Source organism: Oryza sativa, chromosome 8 (assembly GCF_034140825.1).
Source record: "Oryza sativa Japonica Group chromosome 8, ASM3414082v1".
Lineage (NCBI taxonomy): Eukaryota > Viridiplantae > Streptophyta > Magnoliopsida > Poales > Poaceae > Oryza > Oryza sativa.
Genome location: NC_089042.1, coordinates 9828396 through 9850351, shown reverse-complemented (window position 1 = coordinate 9850351; position 21956 = coordinate 9828396). Strand labels below are relative to the sequence as shown.

The 21956-nt window shown below is 43.8% G+C and overlaps 2 protein-coding genes across 2 annotated transcripts; one reads left to right on the top strand and one right to left on the bottom strand.

Moving 5' to 3' along the window:
* The first annotated feature begins 6982 nt into the window (after positions 1–6982).
* LOC4345106 (tetraspanin-7) lies at positions 6983–9751 on the top strand. The gene is made up of 2 exons (XM_015792879.3): positions 6983–7536; positions 9100–9751. The coding sequence occupies exons 1-2, from the start codon at positions 7021–7023 to the stop codon at positions 9403–9405; spliced, it is 822 nt and encodes a 273-aa protein (XP_015648365.1). The 5' UTR covers positions 6983–7020; the 3' UTR covers positions 9406–9751.
* Positions 9752–11945: 2194 nt separating this feature from the next.
* LOC4345105 (transcription factor IBH1-like 1) lies at positions 11946–13973 on the bottom strand. The gene is made up of 2 exons (XM_015793923.3): positions 13260–13973; positions 11946–12364 (listed from the first exon to the last, which is right to left on the bottom strand). The coding sequence occupies exon 1, from the start codon at positions 13863–13865 to the stop codon at positions 13287–13289; it is 579 nt and encodes a 192-aa protein (XP_015649409.1). The 5' UTR covers positions 13866–13973; the 3' UTR covers positions 11946–12364; positions 13260–13286.
* Positions 13974–21956: the final 7983 nt, after the last annotated feature.

Sequence of the window (21956 nt, the reverse complement as noted above, 5' to 3'; positions counted from 1 at the left end):
GCAGAACTTTGGGCGCAGGTAGGCCACTCGTCCGCATGAAAAAATGACTTTTGGCCGCATGGAAAAGCGATATTTTAGTAGTGAGAAGTCACCTCATATGTCGACACTACGGAGTGTAAGAATCCAGTGTTGTGGATAATGAAATGGAAAAAGTCTGAATTATCCCCTGAACTTTCGAGAAAGCACGAATTACCCTTAATAAAAAAAACCGAACATTCTTCACCCTCAACTTTTTGTCCCCCTGACAGACTCCAGAGCGCTTTTGGTCCGACATGGCAGTCTCGTCAGCATAAAAAAATATAAAAAGGTAGGGCCCACATGTGGTGACCGAGAAAATAGGCAGAACTAGCCAGTGTGCCCCACCATTTTTAATTTTTTTAATGCTGACTAGATTGCCACGTGTGTGCCACATAGGACCAAAACCACTCCGGAGTCAGTCGGGGGGTAATTCGTTTGATATGAAAAGTTAAGGGTGAAGAATGTTTGTTCTCAAACTGAGGGGAGTAATTTGTACTATCTCAATAGTTTAGGGGATAATTCAGAGTTTTTCCTAACGAAATACGAATATCATACGGGCGTATGATTACTTGGAATTTGTTGGAAATTTAACATTTTTCAAAGATACGTTAGTTGATAATAGTTTAAAGTCTTTTAGAGAGATAAATATATTTAAATGTATTCCTACTATCCTTGTCTTATAGTCGTCATCAGAAGCAAAGAACCCATGTTTAGAGGAAGTCAGTTGCTTCATTCCTTGTTCCTTTTCGTGGCAAAATTTACTATAGGACACCCAAAAACCATGTAACTAGCTATGAGACATCGCAAAAACGCGATTCGGCTATAAAACACTCTAAAAAATGTGTAATTTGCTACAAGACATTGAAGCCATTATTTTATTATTTTTAGTCAAATGGTGAGAGAAATAATGTGGAAAAGACGAGTATGCCCCTCAAAACACTTCTTGGGCACCGAATCGTGCCTCACCTCCGGAGGAGCAGCCGGGCCTCAACTCACCTCTTCGAGCCGTGGACCGTGGACAACGCCAAGTCGCTGAGACTCGAGATGAATAATCGATCCCAATTCCCTATTCGGCAATTCTTCTTGCATGCATGGGGACGAGTCGACGATGGCACGATGCGACTATGCAGTCCACAACCAGCGCCAACGCTGCAGCCCGCAGGCCACATTCGCACGGCCACGCTGCTGCAGTGGCTAGCACCGACCACATACCAAGAGCCGAGGCAGAGCCATATTGGCAGGGCAAGACGGCTGCCTCCTCTCCTCGTTGGCTTGTCCTCGATTTCTCGTCTTGTCTCCTCAAAGGCTCGACCTAAGTCCTAATAAACTAGACGGTGAGTTCTAATGAAGCTACCAAGTCTCCGATGAATCTACTCGCGTCACGATGTGTTCCTGAGCCTACTTGACTGAAAGCCCCAAGAATTGGAGCTTGGCTACCAGTGAGTTAAGAGATCAATGTTCCCTAGTTCTCCGCGTCCACTTGTGCTTCATCGCCGCGTTCAGCCATTTACACTCCACCTTCATCAAGGAGTTCCCATAAAATAAGTTTCCCATTGCCGGGAACAAGTTTGACGCGCTCACTTAGCTGAGATTCCCACCGGAGACCACCGGTCCTCTTCCTCTTTCCTCATGGACTGACACAATGGTGCTCGTGTTCCAGCCAATCTAATAATCCTCGGTGCCGGCTGTAGCCACCTGCGAAAGCACTATGATGTGGGCTGCCGCTGCTGTCAAAGTTTGGCTGCAGCACCGACCCCCTGAACCCATCCCTTTGCTGCTCGGTATGGAGCTGAGCAGGAAGACATCCAAGAGGAAGAACAGATCCCAGGGGCACATTCGTACTTTCCACAGTTTTCTTCTCTTCATTTGCAGAATATATAATAAAATAATAGGTCCGGTGTCTAGTAGCTAATTACTTAATTTTTATGATGTCCTACAACATATATCATTTCTTACGGTGTCCTCTAACAAAGAGCATAAAATTTGAGTTCCCGTAACAAAATTTTGCCTACTTTCATTGTGCTGCGCCGTGAAAATTTTGGAAGAGCAAACGTCTAGCCAATAGCAGTAAAGAGCACAGCTAATGGGCTGGAATGCTGGATTATTGTGGGTTGGGCTTTTGTCATCGCACAATTATATGGTTGCACTGCTGGAAAAAGGCTCTTTACTCCCGGTTTACAACCCTTTTAATCCTGGGTCGTAAGGCGGGACATCCAATGATCCCATTTAAAATAACCGGGACCGTTTATAACATCAACCGGGACTACAATATTTAGTCACGTTGGAGTTACAAACTGGGACTAAAGTTTTTTTTCCCATTTTTTCCATTGCTAGCTTTTTTTCTTTTTCTTATTTTTTTTTGCCATCACCCTAAATCCCCATAGATCATGCACAACAAAATCACCCACAATACAGGCTCATCCATAATCCACAAATCTAAAAAAATTTACAACAACATCTACAAATCATCATTCACAAAATAAAAAAAAAATCCACAGATCCGCTGGCTATGCGCGGCCTACCGGCCTCCCGACTTCCACCAGGCCACCGCGCAGCCGCCGCCCGGCTGCCACCGCGGCCGCTTCCGCCGGCCCGCAGCGGCTGCACAGGTGCGGCTGCGGCCTCGTGCGCTGCCCGCCTGCGTTGGAGGGGAGGGGGAGGGAGCCGCCACCCGCAAGTGAGGGGAAGGCGGGAAGGGGAGGAGATGGGAGGGGGAGGAGAGAAAATGGGAGAGGAAGGGGATCGGAGGAATGGGGAGCATAGGAGAGGGGATGAGATAAGATCGAGACTTGGAGAGGAGGAGGCGCGCAGCAGGGAGAGAATAAGATCGAGGCTGAGATAGGAGGCGGCGCACGGCTCGGGGTAGCCACGATTTTTTTATTCTTGGTCCCGGTTGTTATAACCAACCGGGACTAAATATGGATCTTTAGTTACCAACTAGGACTAAAGATCATCTAAGTCCCGTGGTAGTTTTAAACTGGGACAAAAAAAATATGTTTAGTCCCAGTTAGAATAGGAACCAGGACTAATGTGGTTTTTGACCAACCCAGCGAAGATCAGTTCTCCAGTAGTGTTGGTTAGACGGAGATGGACGATTATTGGTAACTAAGTAATATGCGCTAAACACTACGGTGTAATTTTATTTGTCTTTAATGACATTTAAAATTTTATGCTAGCAAAAGTTATTTTTCTATAATCTATGCAGTTGAGTTTTAATTCAATTAATGTCGTACATCAAATATACTTCACGCAAAATAGAATAATATGACATAGTGTAGGCACAATAACCTCTTTTGATTTCCACCCTAAAAAAGTTTTGGGACAGTAATTTCCACCCGTTTTGGCCCAATTACTGTGCTTCCAAGCAGGCGAATGGTCGGAAGTAATAAAAAAATCAAACCCTAAAATTTATTAAAACTACCAAGCATCATATCTGCGAATTAAGTAAATTATTGTTCTCATAATCAATTCACAGAGGGAAGGAAACATTGAAAAAAGTGCGGACTAAAAATCAAAATCAAATTAGGAATAAATTCCAACCAAGCACAAACAATTGAATGCGAGCATGGTATGGAAGCAGTATGGTGCGGCGGAGAGTCGGAGAAGCACTGGCGGTAGTGGCGGCACAGGGACAGCGATTACGGCATCACCATCGCTGTTGGCACCGCACTGTGGAGAGTCGAGTTGCGGTGGTGGCAGGTAGGCACTGCGAGTCCCCCTGATGGTATGGCGGGTTTAATCACACAATATTTCATCTTAATGATGTTGTACAAAACAAGAGAACATTGGTGAGTAACATTCCGATGAGTATTTTCCTATCTTCTAGATTATGTTTTCAAATTAATTTTGATCTTACGAACCTACATTTGCTCACCAGTCAAGAACGTCTTTATACATGATATTCCTATTGCTCTTCCCTGTGGGTATACTTCTTTCTTTGGCTTGGCAAAAATCGTTGTTGTTTTCCTTGACACACCTCTTGACAATGCAACAGCTAACCATGTGAAAAAATGGACCCTGGAAGATAGATCCCAACATTTGGGATGGTTTGTACTTGTGATTTATTAATGGTCATTACCAAACTAAGACGTGTTGGAAATTGTTTCCTCTTAAATTTGAAAGGAAGAGATATATCGTCTGAGAGAGATAAAGGGATTCGTGGGATGAACACCCTTTTGCTAGCATGTTGTCCACCAACAAACTCAGCATCAATTGAATTATCTTGAAATGCTCTTACCATTAGTCTAGTTCCATTGCACAACCCATAATTAGGATCAAGATTGCAAAGAAGAATCACAGGACAATTGATTTTACTTTGAGCTCGTGTGGTGGGAGACCATTTGGAGTATAGCTGTTGTGGAGGTCATCATCAACAGAGTTAAAGTTGTGATAAACATTAGCTTGCCTCGGAAATCTGTCGATTATATTTTTAGTGGATAGAATCATATAAGCTGCAAAGTTTGCATTATTTTCATCATAAAGCGAGGGAAACACATGATTAATTTATTTATTAAATCATCGCAATCCCCATAAGCAATCACAATTTCATCAAGCGCGCGCACGTAATCATCTCTGATAGTGTTTTCAGGGCCATTTCCAATCCTAAGGAGATAATCCGAAAACCATGGATCAGATTGAGCCCTCATGTTACGCGACAACCATATCTTTCTAATATTTTCCCATAAATACGATATCCGCAATGTAACAACAGTTATCTGGGCCCTTGTCCCACGTGTCACCACGGGAAAAACCTGTCTGAAATCACCGCCAGACAATAACATTTCCTCCAAATGGCAATGAAAAACCATAATGTCTTGAAGAAACCTATCAAGTTTCTCAAGAGCTTGACGCTTTGTCCTTACAGCTATCCCAAATAATTAAGGATGCCATGTGAAGCAATTCCGCGGTGCCACTTTGCTTCGTGAAGTTGCACATGCTGTTGTGAGCAATCTTAATAGGAATTTTGAATCTCATGCGTGTAATACATCCTCCGAGCAATATCGATGCTGCTATACCAGACATCATAGTTGCAATGGCTATTAATCTCTCATATTGCATTCTAGTAAGAAACGCCTCGGAATCTTCATCGGAAAGGTCAGTTTATAACCCATTCTATGTATTTAGAAAAAAATGTTATATAGAGAGGAAGAAGGCTTTATGGAAATCAAAGATGCCCCTCAAAATAATGATATTTCTATGGTCCTTGTTTAAAGGGGTAGTTTTAATCAAGATAATTTAGTGTGAAGTAAATTGAAATGGAAGTAAAAAGGGTTATCTTTGAACGCATGATGAAAGTATCTAACATTTATATTTTTTAGACTCGCTTTGCTACATTTCTTTTGGAGATCTGTTTATATTTCCTTGAGCTAAATCCACCGATGAATATTTCAGATTTGTCTGGGAATTGTCTTGATGGGATTCATTTAAAAAAATATATATTAGTTGGAGGATCTACTTTATACTAGGCTCTATGTCATACTAGGAATGGTGTGGTTTTTATAATGCTCTAATAATTTATATATGCTGGTATTGTTCGAGGCAACCTACTAGCTTCGATTTTTAAGTCCAACTATAACGGTGTGACGAGGACAATGAGCTTATACATCAACCATGCAAGAAATTTAGAGACAATGATCATACAAACACTGCTAGAAAATAGATCTTTGCAAACGGACAAAATAGATTTTTTCCAGTCGGCCATCCAGCCCGCCTGCACATGAAGGCCTGCGAAAATGCATGATTTTTACAGGCGGCCATCGGCTCTGCCTGTGAAATCATTTTCTAGGTAGCCTCTACATCTTTGCAGGCGGTGCAACCACCCGCCTGTGAAAATATACTCCATGAAAAAAAAAAGAATCCCCCGTCTGGCGGCTCGTCCTCGAAGCCATCGCCACCACCCGCTCCTTCTTGTCGGAGCCGCAGCCAACACCGCTCCACCTCCTCGGAGCCGCCGCTCATCGAAGCCGCCTCCGCCGCTGCTGGCGCCCGAGCTCCCTCCTCCACTGGATCTGGAGGGAGGGATGGAGGGGGAGAGGAGGGGGCACCGCCTCCGTCGCTGCCGGCGCCCAAGCTCCCTCCTCAGCCAGATCTGGAGGGACTGAGGGGGAGGAGAGGGGGCGCTGCTGGCGCCCAAGCTCCTTCCGTCGAATCTGGAGAGGGGGAGGGGGAGGGGAGGATGCGCAGCCTCCACCACTACCGTCGCCCGAGCTCTCTCCCCCGCCGGATCTGGAGGGAGGGAGCACGGGAGTGGGAGGGGAGGCGCCGACTCGGCCGCTACCGGTGCCCAAGCCCCTCTAGCCGCGCCGCCGCCGACGCCCCTCCCCCTCCACCGGATCTGAGAGGGAGAGGAAGGGGAGGGGAGGGAGCCTCCTCTGCCATCGCCGGTTGTGGCTAGCGCCGCCGCCGTTGTCGCTCCTCATCCCCGTCACCGAACTGTTGCCGCAACTCTGCCTCGCGCCTGTGAAAGACGGAGAGGGAGAGAGGGTGGGAAGAGGATAAGGAATGGGTGGTGGTGGAGGAGAGTGCTAGATTTATATGGGAGTACTAGCTCAGATGCTTATTTTTCAGGCGTATCACTTAAGTCATCCGTTCGTAGGCGAGCAACAATGTGACCATGTCCTACGAAAACGTCATATACGGATAAAAAATATATTTTCATAGATGGACAACTTAGAAAAAATAAGTCAAATGACTTATAATATGAAATGGAGGTAGTACCTGTGAAGTAGTGGACGTTGTGGGGGAGAGAGGTTGGAAGGAGGACTCTGTTTTTAAGGACGTGAAGGATGATCTATAGTTGGGCCGAGAGAATTGGTTTGGGCTCAGCTACGAAATATTGACAGCCCAAAAGGATAATCTCCCCAGCCCATGCCCATGTGACCATGTCCACGCCCACACGCCACACGTGTGAAACCGCAACGTGGTGGGTTGCTTTGCTGCCCAGTTCAACCATTTCCCGCTATAACTACCCCACTCCACCTTCTGTTCTGCACGCACCCACCAATGGCGCCGCGGTGCAGCAACGCCGTCTTCGCGGCCATCAACGTCGTCACGCTCCTCCTGGGCGCCGCCGTCCTCGCCGCGGGGATCTACTACGGCGCCCCGCACCGCGGCGGCGGCGGCGTCACCGAGTGCGAGCGGTTCCTCCGCGCGCCGGCGCTCGCCCTCGGCGGCGCCATCGTGGCCGTGTCCCTGGCGGGGCTCGCCGGCGCGTGCTGCCGCGCGACGCCGCTGCTGTGGGCCTACCTCCTCCTGACGGGCCTCCTCATCCTCGCCGCCGCCTGCTTCGGCGTGTTCGCGCTCGTCGTCACCAACGCCGGCGCCGGGCGGGCCGTGTCCGGGAGAGGGTTCAGGGAGTACCACCTCGGCGACTACTCGACGTGGCTCCGCCGGAGCGTGGAGGACGGCGGCCACTGGGCGAGGATCAGGAGCTGCCTCGTCGACACCGGCGTGTGCCGGAGCTTGAAGAGCAACCAGACGCTCGACGAATTCGTCAACTCCAACCTCTCGCCGCTGCAGGTACCAATACCATTCGAGCTGTTACATATTTCCCCAAATTTACTAAATTTCATTGGCAATATATTATCAAACTTTACTTAGATAACTAATTTGATTATTATTGGTAGCTGAAAGTACTTGATGCTAATTTGTGCACACAATTAATTCTGTATATATTTGCACAAATATTTCTGTAATTAATTAATTCTGAGCTGCATGCATAATAGTTTTTTTTTAGATAATGACATAGATGTTGTTAGTTGTTACAGAAGACAAATTATAAAAAAAATGAATTTAGATAACAAATTAAACTAAATTAGTTTTTGAGGCAAAGCTAATGCACACTTCTTTGCCTTATGATATCTAATCCTGTCATCCTCTATGTAGCTTCCATTTGGTAAACTGGAGTACTTCTTTGCAAAAAGTCAATAATATGACCTCTTCACTTGCATTGCTCTCAGATATTTATGACAACTTTGCTTTGTTGACCCCTTCAAGAGATTCATTCATTGGATAATACTCAATTCATTGATTTTAATATATGTGTCTTTTACACGATTATATCAGGTAGAAAACAACTAGGTGGATCATCACAAATATCAGAGCTGATACCACCGCTGCAATGTATTTTTGCACGGTCCTGATGATCTCACACATCTAAACTAGTGTTGTACTTCTTTTATCCCTGATGCAAAGAAGTTCAGAGTTTTGTACTCTATCTCGTCAGTACCTTTTCAGTTTCTGACCTCACACTACCTAATTAGGTTTGAATTTTGCTCATGGCATTTGCTCCATTTCCTAAGAGTAAATTTAGTCCTGCGTTTCTTTAAAGTCGATAGGACATAGGTTTTGCTGTCCCTTCATCACAAGTTCAGAGAGTCTGATAATACTTGAACTTAGCAAATTATATGCAGTTACGCACCTTTAGATTTGCTTCTTAATAGATCTTCACATATGTACGACAAAATGAAAAGTAAAGATCATATCAATACTTCTATGCACGATAATTACAACAATGAATTCTAAGTATACACATTTTTCTATTGCGTCATGTAATCTGACGTTTAGTAACTATCAGGACTTCATCAAAGTCATGTGCACACAACTAGAATTAATTAATTAATTAAAACAAAGAAACGCAACGATCTCTTGCGTATTCATTAAAGGGCAAGAATTAATAGTCCAGGGCACGCTACCGATCGACGTCATAGCAGTTGATCAACATCAGCAACTCATCTAAAACTATTCAAGTTGAAGTTAACTGGGATAGTGAAGGTAAGAATGAATCGACTGCTCATGCACACCCATTGATTTGGTCTTACAAGTTCACTTTGCAAGTTGCAAGACCTTCTATCCTTGCATGTTTCTTCAGATAACGACGGCGCAGAATGCAATTTGCAACTGATTTAAGAATACACACACTTTGTCACTTTTATTCAGTCTAATGAAGTAATTACCTACTTTGATCTTGAAAGACATCACATCAGCTGTTGTAAAATTTTTAAAGAAGCAATCTTCTTGAAGATATCAAAAGAGTTTTAAGATCACTTCAAAAGTATAAATCTGTTCATCTTGTGTCTGCAGTCTGGATGCTGCAAGCCACCAACAGCATGCAACTTCACATACCAGAACGAGACATACTGGATCAAGCCTCCTACACCCAGCAACTACTCAGACCCTGACTGCAACTCTTGGTCGAATGACCAGTCTGAGCTCTGCTACGGCTGCCAGTCCTGCAAGGCCGGTGTTCTTGGCAACCTGAGGAGCAGCTGGAAGAAGATCGCCTTCGTCAACGCCGCCTTCGTCGCCCTCCTCCTCGTCGTCTACTCCCTCGGCTGCTGCGCGCTCCGGAACAACCGGCGGCACAAGTACTCGCTGGTTGGGAAATGATGAGGGTTTTTGGTTTTTGCTCAGATGAAGGTTTTGTGGCGTGTGTGTTTGTGTTGTGTTGCTTGCTGGTTGGCTACATGAACAACTGTAGTATTTCAGGAAAAAGATTTATGCTTCAGTAAATATGCGCTTCCATGTTATGAATGATCGCTAGTTTAGTAAATATGTGTTGGTTGAGTTCTTGATTGAGATTTGAGAATCTCTCAGGAAAATATGGCTGGACCTTTTAATAGTTACTTTTGGGTTTGGAACAGTCACAGAATGAGCCGGTCCAGAGTTGAAGCCTCTGCTTTGTCAGCGTGTATAATGCAAAGTATTTCTGAATTCAGATGATTTATGTTCTGAATCTCAAATTTTCACAGTAATTTGATAGTACTGATTGTACATTACACATTAATCAGACATATTGCTTTAATCAGATAGCATAAATGAGATCAAACCATTTCTCACTTGATCCCTAATCACTAGGAAGCTCAAGGCAAATATGATTGTCCGCTTGAGTCTAAGCAGCTGGGTTAACATTGATAAGAAGTTGTGCCAAATTTCCACCACGCGTGCGCCGGCGTCGGACGGTGGCTGAGGCACTGACAGGTCGCCAATGGATCAAAGACATCCGAGGAACACTTGGGATCCAACCTATTCTAGAATATTTAAAGCTTTGGTCGCCTGTCCAAATGGTGGATCTTGATCCTACTACTCCTGATTCAATCATCTGGAAATGGGAGAGTTCGGGCCAATACAGCTCAAAATCTGCCTATAAGGCCTTGTTTTTTTGGTCGTCTCACCTTCCTTTCCACCCCAATTTGGAAGTCACTCGCTCCGCCTCGATGCTGCTTCTTTTTGTGGTTGGTCGCAATGAACAGATGCTGGACCGCTGACCGTCTGCGCAGTCGAGGGTTGCCACACCCGGATCGCTGTGTTCTTTGCGATCAGCAGGAGGAAAGCATTGATCACATCTTGGCAGCATGCCCTGAATCGAGACAATTATGGTGGTGGACGCTTTAGGTGATAAGGAGTCCGAACTGCTTACCTGTCAACGAGCCATCCTTCCACAATTGGCTCTGTGAGAGCCGAATGAAGATTGGGGAGCGGCATCGTCGAGGCTTCGACACTGTCGTGACACTGGTGGCTTGGACAATTTGAAAGAAACGGAACAACCGAATCTTAAATCAACAACAAAGGTCTTGGACCGAAGTGGCGAAAGCAATGGCGGAGGAGGCCATGCTTTGGAAGTCGGCTAATCACGGGATCCCCGCTGTTTGGCCTTTACGAGGTCGCGGTAGCCAAATTTAGCGCGAGATATTCCTATAGTTTTCCATAGCGTCCTGTATCGGTCCCCTGCTTGTTTTCCTTTTATCCTTGTAAATAACTTTTATTTCTCTTAATGGAAAAAATGTGCTCCTTGCGTATTCCCGAAAAAGAAGTTGTGCCAAATTATAACTGCAGACATTTGCTTGCTCACTGCTCATGCTTCTCTGAAGACTCCATAGGTGAGAGAGATACTGCTGCCCTTATTTCTAGGATGCAATTGTTTTAATATTTTCTCCATTCCCTGATTAACAGGAAACAGAATATCAACCTTGTAGATATTTCCTGCAGATGATTCAGTAAAATAACACTCTGTTCCAAAAAGAATAAGCATCTGACTACGAATCTAGACGAATGAAAAATAAAAAGACAAAGGGAGTAGATTTGTAAAACCATAAAAGCTCCAACTTTTACACTAGTAAAAAGCATCTACAAGTTGTACCACACCATGTATGTACTGGCATTATTGTAGCTACTACAAGACTATGCATCCCCACTGCAAAGAAGGTTGGGAGTGCTAGGGAACGAACTACTCAAGTTGGGGATTTGCAAGTGAATATTCGTCAGATTGAATCATTGCCACAGCAAACTCGGTACAATTGCAGCTTGCAATAGTGCAGGGGAATCCTAGGTCGTCTCTCGCAGCAACAGTAGCTAGTAAGCTACAACAATTGATGCAGATGTAAAGACTAGAGAGGGGCCAATCTTTTGGTTATTTGGTACACCAAATTTATAGTGCTGATACTGATTATTTTCCTCACTCTTTTTTTTTTTGGTCTTTCTTACTGATAAGAGTTTGGTACAGGATTATGTTGACAGTTTTATTCTTCATAATTTTGACCTGAACCTGAAAATAAGTAGTATGATAATGGGCTTGTGGAGGATGCCTCCTCTTTCTGTGCTTAGCAAGAATCTCACATGTCTCAGTTTTCATGTAAAGTTGTTCTCATAAAACAAAGGGAACAAGGACAAAGGTACAGATGTAGCACCTTAAATAGCTCATTTTTAATGGGAAAAAATTGCATGGTAACACGAAAACAGGCCGTTTATAGGAAAATTTTGTTTTCATTTTTAAAAACAGATATACATTGATGGTCAATTTTTATGAAGAAGAAAGTCATTGTTTTGTCCCAAAGTTCCCTTACATACGGACATGTTTTTATTCATCACGGCCAGTTTGGCCAGAAAAATACAAGCCTGTAATTTTCTGCACATGCCAGACCCACTGAAACTGAACCATCAGAAGATTTCCATTTCATTGAGATTTGGAGACTAAACATACATGCATATGGCTTGATCTGATCTCCCTCCCCAATTAAGAACAAACACTAGGTAGTTAATCGACATCAAAACTTCTTTTTCATCAAATGGATTATGGCTTTCTTCATCCTAGCCACTAGGAGGAGATACACCTAAAACCAAGATCCATCTTTGCACTGACATGTACTTGCACAGTAGTTACAGTGGTACTACTAGTGGTACTAACTAACTATAGTAAGCTGGCTCCTTGAGCCTTTTGAGCTCTGTTCTCTGCCTATCTCCCATTCATCCAGTGGCCTCTTGATTTCTGTGCATAAGTGTGTTAATTAGAGGTTTCCATTAACTCCTCTCACACATCTCATGCAGGTATGCAGTCTGGCAGCTGCTGTGCCTGTCAAGTGTCAAGAACAGAGAATGTTAACTGCCAGAAGGATATGTAGCTGAATTATCTGTTGAGAGACAATTTTTTTTGCCAAATGCAAAGTAAGAAAGGGAGAACAATCTCTGGAAAAAAATTAAGGAAAGTTCAGAAAGACAAATTGCCGAGGAAGCAATGAGAAAATGAAGGTGTTGTGGCCTTGTGGGATAAAAAGTTCTATTTTTTCAGGGAACAGTATTGCATACTAAGAAGCAAGGACCTCAGCTTGAACTGAACTGAAAAGAAATAGCTAGCACCAAAAATGAAGGAATGGTAAAAGAGAAACCATATTCAATCCTCATAAAAAACTATCCATATTTCAAATGTGACGAAATTTTCAATGAACTCAAATCAGGACGCAATTTTAATTGTTAAACAAAAATCCAAGAAAAATTAAAAAGAACACAAAAATGAAATTAATGAAATCTTGAATTACGAAAAAAAATTAATCATGTACCGGAAGGGAAACAAAAAGGAGATCTCTAACAGTCTGGAGTGAAGTAATTGAACAATGACTCATGAGACGTACCATATGCATAAGCCAGATCATTAACATTGGTGCAAAAGAGAGTGATGTACTAATGTCTCAGTCACTGAGAAAGTAGTACCATCATTACTGAGTAGTACCACTCTCAGTTTTTAACACTGAATTTCACAAGACAAAAAAACTCTCAAACCATAATAATCCTAACTAGATCATGCATGTTCCACAGAAGAATGAAGTTATCAACTACCAATACCAAAGTGAAACAAGAAAAAAAAAAGTTACAGCACAAACATCTACAAACTTTGGCGTGTACATCCGTGTTGAATATAGAGACCGAGTTTTAATCTATTCTCTTAAAGGAAAACATTTTTACATACATACCAGGATCATATATCAGCATTTGATTTTTCATCCCAGCTGCAGATGCAGCTTCTGCTGGGATCCTTTGCAGAGGCTGTGCATGAGCTCGACCTGCGTCTTGAGGCACACGACGTAGTCGAGCGTCTCGCTTAGCAGCGAGAAGCCGCGCAGCGCCTCGCCGCCGGGGACGAGCCGCCGGAGCAGCCGGAGCCGGCCCTTCACCATCCTCCTCGCCGCCAATGCGCCGCCGCCGCCGCTCGCCGCGGCCATTGCCAGGCTCCGCCGCTTCCTCCTCGAGCTGCACGCCACCCTCTGCGACCTCCTCACGATCCTCCTGCTCCTCGCCACGGCGGCGCCGGCGGAGGAGACCGCGCGCTCGTAGACGTCGCCGCCCATGATGCGGCGTAGGAGCGGCTCGTTGCGGCGCTCGGCGGCGTGGCGCGCCACGAGGGCGCGCGCCCAGGGCGCCGCGCGGCCGCGCGCCGACGCCATGGCGACGTCGGAGGACAGCCTGACGGCATCGCGGCGCTCCCGGAGGCCCATGGACTTGGACGTCAGCCCGGCCACCTGCAGGCTCAGCAGCAGCCGCTCCATGAACGCCTTCTTGAACTTTCTTGGAGCATGCATTGCTGCTTCTCACAACCAATTAATCTCACTTACACCTCACTTTCTTGGGTTTTTTGGAAGGAGAAGGAGAAGAAGAGGAGGAGAAAGGTGATGGGTTTGTGTAGTTGTAGGAGGAGATGGATGATGGGTTTAAGTAGATATATAAAGAAGAAGAAGGAGAAGGAGAAGAAGAAGCAAGGGAAGAAAGATGCATGTGGCATTGGGTTTTGCATGTGGCCATCTTACACAGCTGCTATTCATTGCTGTGTGTGCAGGGACTATTGTCTCTGTTTCAACCATCCATTTGGGTTTTTTTTTTCTGGGGGAGTGGGGCCCTGTTGATGACAAAAAAAAATTGGAATTTTTTATGCTTGTTTAGTCTCTAGTAAAAAAGGAGAGAGTATGTTTTGGTGTTTCCTAAATATTCATATGGAATATAGTATATCACTTTGTTTTGGATAAGGATAATAAAGTTTGGGGAGTTGTTCATGGGTTTTAAGCCAGCTATAAACATATTTTAAAGAGATAAAGGAAGAGAGAAAAGCAGCGGGTACAGATCTGTAGCCAGCTGCAGCACGGACTCCAAGACGTAATGTGTGTATGACAGGTAGGACCATGTATTAATAGTATAGTACTCCCTCCATTTCAAAATGTTTGACGCTGTTGACTTTTTATCACATGTTTGACCGTTCGTCTTATTCAAAAAATTTAAGTAATTATTAATTCTTTTTCTATCATTTGATTCATTGTTAAATATATTTTTATGTAGGCATATAATTTTACATGTCTCACAAAAGTTTTTGAATAAGACGAACGGTCAAACATGTGCTAAAAAGTCAACGGTGTCAAATATTTCGAAACGGATGGAATAAGTACATTGGCTATAGATGATTTGGAGCTAGTAGTGGGCTATACTATTAAACTTGCTCTATGTGGTTACAAGTATACACAGCTTATTTAATTGATGTGAAGTAGTATGAGTTAATTAATGGTGCTTTGGTCCACCATGAGGTTAATTTGTGTTGTATATATATGTTTGTTTTCTTTCTGAGAAAAGTATGAGAGACTTTTGAAAATATTTAATGTTATGCAGTAGTGTTCCCTTGTTTTGGACAAGTAATATATGTTGACTCGATTTTGAGCGTCAATGATGATTGTTATTTTTAATTCAAATGTGGGTAAAAATGGGTGTACTGCAGAAAGGGAAGAGGAGAAATATCTATTACACAAAGAGGGACCCAGTTTCAAATGCCTTTTTCACTGTGAAAGTAGTTATATAACTTCCAACTGATGGGTTTTATATAGATTATCTATTTATTTTTAAATAAGCTTAGGGGGTAAGAAATGGAAAGTTCTGAAGTATGCAAGATGATTGGGAAAAAAAAAAGAAAGGTTGGGAAAAAAGAATGCACTTTTTTGGGGACATGTTATAAGAGGTTGGGAAGAGAGAATGGGATGGAAGGCAGACCATGCACATGCTAGCACATGGTGGACTAGCCCCCACTTGGACCCTAATAACACCTAAATAGTCCTCATTAATGCCAAATATTGTTACAGGAGAAAAAGCTGACATTTCCATTTTCCAAAGAGGACTCCTTAATCAGGTCCTTGATTGCTTATTTTCTGGCTTGATTACAACATCAAGTCTTGAAAAAAGGTAAGGCCAATGGATTCTTTTTATGTTTGATATTGTCAATGAGTTTATCCTGCAACTGATGGAAAGTTGATTATTCTTCCACCCAAAACAAGATTGTGTATTTTACCTACAGATATTATTGTTATCTGTTACCTCCTACTATTGTGATAAATGGCTGAACTTACTCTAAACATTCATAAGAAAAGGTCACTTGAGAATCATGTGTTCCAATTGTAGTGTGGTGTGGAGTCTGACATTCTGAGTTCAGAAAGTCTGTTCTTTAAAAATATCAGTTGTCTGGTCATTAGTTTTTTATTCCCTCATATATCCATGGCCTTTGTTCTTTGAAATCCCTACTTTTGAATTTGAAGCATGAAAATAGTACGACATTATGGTTGATCCAACAACTCTTCTTTTTCTTACATAAACAATTCAGTTCCATGCATTCAGCAAACATGTATCATGAGAGAGACTTTTTCCATAAGATATAACTGAATCTATTCTGCACTTCAATGTCTATAGTAGAAACCATCACATCAGGCTAAACAAAGCTTCAGATAATCAGGTAACACCATTGATTAGTCAAAACTTTGTCCATGTGTCTAAGCAATGCACATGCCTAATCAATGTTTCAAGCATGACTACATGTGGCAATTAGATGGTACAATAAGGCCACACACACACAGCATATAGTGTTGAGAAATAAGCCAGGAGGAGGACTGGATGGAGGAGCATGCTGCATGCCCTGCATGATTCTTGCACAGGCAGGCAGCTTTGCATGCATGTGTCATGTGTATCCCCATTAGCAAGAGGGGTTTCCTTGACTTTGCATGGTACTTGGTGGCCAGAGAGAGAGAGAGAGATAGAGAGCATTTGAGTGCAGTGGCAGTGAGGCAGTAACATGGAAGCATGATATTCTGTAGCTGTGGGGGCAATGCTTGTATGCATGCATCCATGCCCACTAGCTTTCTCTTCCACACACCATTCTCCTCTCTTTGCGCCAAAACTGAAAAAATAGCCAGTCACATGGCATCCACATGGGGATTACTAATTTCATTTTCAAAGTTACATATCATGCAATCAATTTATCTATCTAACCTTATTTATCAGCTTATTTTTACTTTTTATTATGATAACCGAAGAGCGTAAAATAGTACTATAAGGATACGCACAACCAACACAACATACATTTTAAATTTACGGAACACAATATGAGCTAATCTATTTCATATATTTAATCTGCCCTAGGTGCTACGAGCTCGAGAATTTTCGATCGTCAAGTATTTTGGATAAATTTGTAACTGATTTGATGAAAACTGTACAGGGAAAAACTCTAGCTATTGCCAGAGAGTGCAGCTAAACTAGGTTCAGACCAGAACGTACCTACACAAGATGTGCACTCTAGCTAGCTTCTAATGCACAGTAGTAGCAGCTCAAGTGACAACTATGTGCACTGTTCAACTGTGTTCTAGTTGCAGTTGATCGGACTAAATCCTTTCTTGACACAGTCAACGTGTTGCGGCCAACACTACATTTATATTTGGCTCATTTATTTTGTTATTAAAATAAATAATGTGCTTAATTATTGGCCCGCACATACCTATGGCAGACGAAATTTTTAGCCCCTGTTAAGGCATAGTGTCAAACAAGGCACAATATAATGCTCAATTTAAACACAGTTGTTTTATTCTTTTAGAAACAAATTTTACAAAATAAAATGAAATACTAGAATAGAATTATGGCAAGTAAAATACTAGAATAGAATTATGGCAAGGGATAGTGTGATCTGTCTGTCAATTGATAGGAATATGTTGCTACATGTTGTTAAACAGTATCCCACATTTCTGACTACAGTCAAATGATGTGTCCTCCTTCTTCCAAAATAATCCGTTTCATATTATAAGATGTTTTAACTTTTTTTAAGTTAAAACTTCTTTAAGAAAAATCGTAGCAATTTTTTTGACACCAAACGAACATAGTTAGATTTAATAAAACTAATTTAGTATTGTAAGAGTAACTATATTTTTCTATAAGTTTGGTCGAACTTATGAAAATTTGACTTAAAAAATATGGTCTTATAATATTAAACTGAGGGACTAAAACAACTTCTTCAATAAATAGTGATGTATTCATTTTGCATTTCTAGAACATTGTGGAATTCCTGTAGAGCCTGCAAGACCATGCAGCTTGAATCATACATCAACAAGAATGTATTAGAAACCACCAAGATATGTTCAGAAACTGCACAAAAGGTCATCTGCCAACTTTATATGCTTTAGTGGTAATCATACGAATGTTAAGAAATAGTAAGCTGGACATCATATATATCACACTGAGCAATACATATTTGTAATTTAGCTGAAATTTGGACGGCATATCAATACAGAAAAGAAGAAACAATATGAAAGATTCAGTAATTAAATACCTTGTGGTTTGCCTACTTTCTGATGAGCCTAGGAGCATGAAAAATTGCAAGGGTTAGTAGTGTGTTCCTTTGCCTTTCAACAAGATATGATTTGATTTCTAGGTCCATTATTTTACCAAAGCAAGTTAACATGCATACTCATGCCAAATCATCATCATTAAATACTTAAGTGTTGTAATTGGCTCCAAAGCTCTAGCTAGTAACATGGTAGAGAGAGAACCATCGATGAATTGTCGATTTCTTCATATTAGCATCAAATCCAACTGCCAACATATGAGGGGATGGCCCCATAATTTCTGAATGGCACACAAGGCAATGCAGCGATAGCTACACACTATGTCACTGGTAGTCAATAGGTTGCTGGGCAAGGACTGGTGTCCTTTGCTTGGTGAGGCTGTCCCCCTGGAACCACATGTTGCTATTCAGGTGCCTTTGGCCATGCAGACACATGGATACACATGGATGGGCTCCTCCTGTCCAGCCAAAGCAATGCATCTCTCCTTTCAAGAATTATTATTAGAGAGATCTGAAGAGGGCTAGAGCAGCACCCCCTCTACCAGGTGGGACCCACACCTTCTGGCCTCACCTTTCCTGCCCAAAATTTAGGATGCAACTTGGGGTGATTTGGTCAAACTAATCAGATACTTTTGAGATTTTTGGTTCTTGGGCTACTACTGCTGCTTACTAGGATTGCATGTAGTGTGTGATGCATGCTTTGCTCCTAGTTAATCTCCACATGCCATTTGTTCCAAAAGGCTAAGATTGCTTTCCTTTCTCTGTAAAGGCTGATCACAACATTGATTAGGACAAAAGGCACAGTTTTTATTTGGAGAATGAGGTACCTAATCAGATGTTCATATTGGCATAGGGCTAGAGAATCATGTGAGGAATTGATGGTTTTTGGTTCCTATATTTATATCAGGATGAGTTAAGAGGTGCTTTTTGAAGAGATTTGACCCGATATCAAAGAAAAAAAAAGGAGAGATTTGACCCGATCTGTTTACGGCGATTTTTGAGAAGAACATGTGACCCCCCATATGCCACATGATAGAGATGTAAAGGGCTCTAGAGGCTGCCCTACTATGTTCTATCCTTGCCCTTACTTTGGGTGAAATAGAAAAAAGATTTGTCACACTAATCAGATATGTCCACTTGGATTCTTGGGTAGTGGAAACTGCATCCATGCTTTCATTTCATCAGTAAACCTGCACATGCTTCTGATTAGGAAAAAAAGGGAAAAAGGTAAGCTTGGTTTTATCCAAGGTAGCAACTAGCAAGGGGCAATTAAATTGCTTTGTTTAGTGTTCCCATCCCCTAATGCTTGCTCCCCTTGAAACATGGAGATGGGCTTGTCACCTCTGTCTTCTTGCTGTTGTTCTTATCCTGCTACAGATGGTGCTTAGTGGCAAACAAGGATTTGGTGATTAAAAATTTTGATGGCTATGCCAAAAGGTGATGAGTCATCACCTATGTATGTTATGAATAATAGCATGACACTAAATCCAACTTATTCCCTATTATCCCACGCGTGCATCTTTTGATCAGCTGGCAAGGTATGTATGACAAAATATGTCAGTACGACAAAAAGAAAGTACTTAAAAGAAACATAGTTCTACGGTCTGTCGAACAAGGGAAAAGTACGTTTTACCCCCCCCCCCTCCCCCGAACTATTGTGACAGTATGAATACCCCCCTCCCGAACTACAAAACCAGACATATTACACCTCAAACTATTGATACCGGATGAATTACCTCCCCCCCCCCCCTGACTCAATCCCGAGCGGTTTTTCTCCTACGTGGCATACACGTAGCGTCGACGTGGAAACCCAATCAGCAAAAAAGAAAAAGGAAAATATAGGGCCCACCTGTCATTACCTCTCTTCAGTCTTCCCCTCCCCCTTCTCTCTCAGCCTCTCAGGTGCGCGTCGATGGCAGTGGGCGGCGGCAGCGGCGCGCGGACGGGCGGCGAGCGCGGCGGCGAGTGGCGAGTGCGGCGGGGGCGCAGCGGGGCGTGGTTGGGCCGGGGCAGGTGGCGGGTGTGGCGGGGGCATGGCGGGTGTGGTGAAGAGGCGGCCAGTGGCCGGCGGGCGTGACGGCGCTCCATGCCCCCCCTGTCGCGGCAGAGGGCGGCGAAGTGGAGGGTGGAGGCGGCCGCCCTTCCGCTTCGAGCCCCCGGCGGCCGCCGCCATCACCGCCACCGCGCCCGAGTTCGTCGTCGTCGTCGTCGTCTTCAACCTGGGGCCGTCGATCTCTCTCTCTCACCCCTCTCTCTCGGGCCGTCGGGAGGTCGACGCGCGGGTCAACATGGCCGTGGCCGCCGCCATTGCCGCCACCGCGCCCAACCTCGCCGTCGTCATCTTCAGTGACCTCGGCGCCGGCCGCCCGTCTCGCCCTTCCCACCGCGCCCGCCGAAGCTCGGGGATTACGACGGCGATGACGGCGGAGGAGGCGAGGTCAGCCGCGGAGGAGGCGAGGCGGCGGCGAGGCAGGCAGAAAGGCGGCGGCGGCGACGAGGCGAGCGCGAGGCAGGGCGGAGGGGCGGCGGCGAGGCGAGCGCGGCGGCGGAGGAGGCGAGGCGGCAGCGAATGACCTGGAGCCTGCCCCGGCCCTACCACGCCCCGCCACGCTCGACACCCGCCGCGCCCGCCGCCGCGCTCGCCGCCCGTCCACGGGCCGCTGCCGCCGCCCACTACCGTCGACGCGCACCTGAGAGGCTGGGAGAGAGAAGAGGGGAGGGGAAGACTGAAGAGAGGTAATGACAGGTGGGCACTATATTTTCCTCTTTTTTTTTTGCTAATTGGGTTTCCATGTCGACGCCACGTGTATACCACGTAGGAGAAAAACCGCTCAGGATTGAGTCGGGGGGGTAATTCATCCGGTATCAATAGTTTGAAGTGTAATATGTCTGGTTTTGTGGTTCCGGGGGGGGGGGGGTAATTCATACTGTCGCAATAGTTCGGGGGGGGGGGGTAAAATGTACTTTTTCCGTCGAACAACGATATTATGAAGCAAACAACCATGAAAAAATTTCAAAATTCTTTTGAACTTTGATAATGGTGCCATCTATGGCGGCTCTAACAAATTTTACCTTAATATACAAATTGTATAAAGAATAACAAAAAGAGAAATGTCATTAAGGGTAAAGTGAACCATTTCTAAAGTTTAGGGGGGTAAAATGAGCCCAAAAATAGTTCAAGGGGTTAGGTGCTCCATCAAATTAGTTCAGGGGAGTAAAGTGGATTTTTTTTCTGCAAGAAACATAGTGTAGTTCTATGGTCTATCAATCAACGAAATTATGAAGACCTGGAAACCAAATTAAACAAAAGGTTAGAGAGTAAATTTCTTACACAAAGTTCAGAACTTTAGCTTCTTGCACAAAGTTGCAATACGAAAGCTTCTTTTGAAAAACAAATTTGACCACATTTTTCTCCCAACACCTATGAATGTTGATTGATTCCTCAAAATCCAGACGGCTCTGATGCTGTGCAGCATCAGCAAACATATCCTGCCAGATCAGCCTTAGTGCTCCATTTGTCCGCACCCTTTATGTCACTCACACTTACAGTCATCTGCAGTAGAATTGGTGAGTCACCTTCTTCTTGTTCTTTCCTGTGTTTGTCACACTCCCTGTAGAGAGATAACGGCTTCGCAGAGTACACAAGAATGTCCTATTCCATTCCTTGCATCCACTGTGAATGTGATGCGACTAGGGCTAGCTTTTCTGTGAATTTCTCAGCAGAGAGAAAAAAAAATAATTTTAGCAGAGATAGATGAGAAAAGATCGATGGCCATTGGCCACTGCAGAGGCATCCGAGGAACAAATGCATCTTCATTTTCCCTGTGTTCTGTTTGTCGTTCTTGGCGAGGTGGTGTTTATGATCAGAGATGCCAGCATTTGCTTCGTACTGATCTCTGAGCATCATTGGAAGGTACTGTATAATTCACCAGGGGAAAACACACTGTTGCAAGTACAGCGACAATAGGGTTCCCATCTCGCAACGGTAATCGTCCGATTTACCGGTCTTGGATCCAGGATTTGGTACAGAATTACT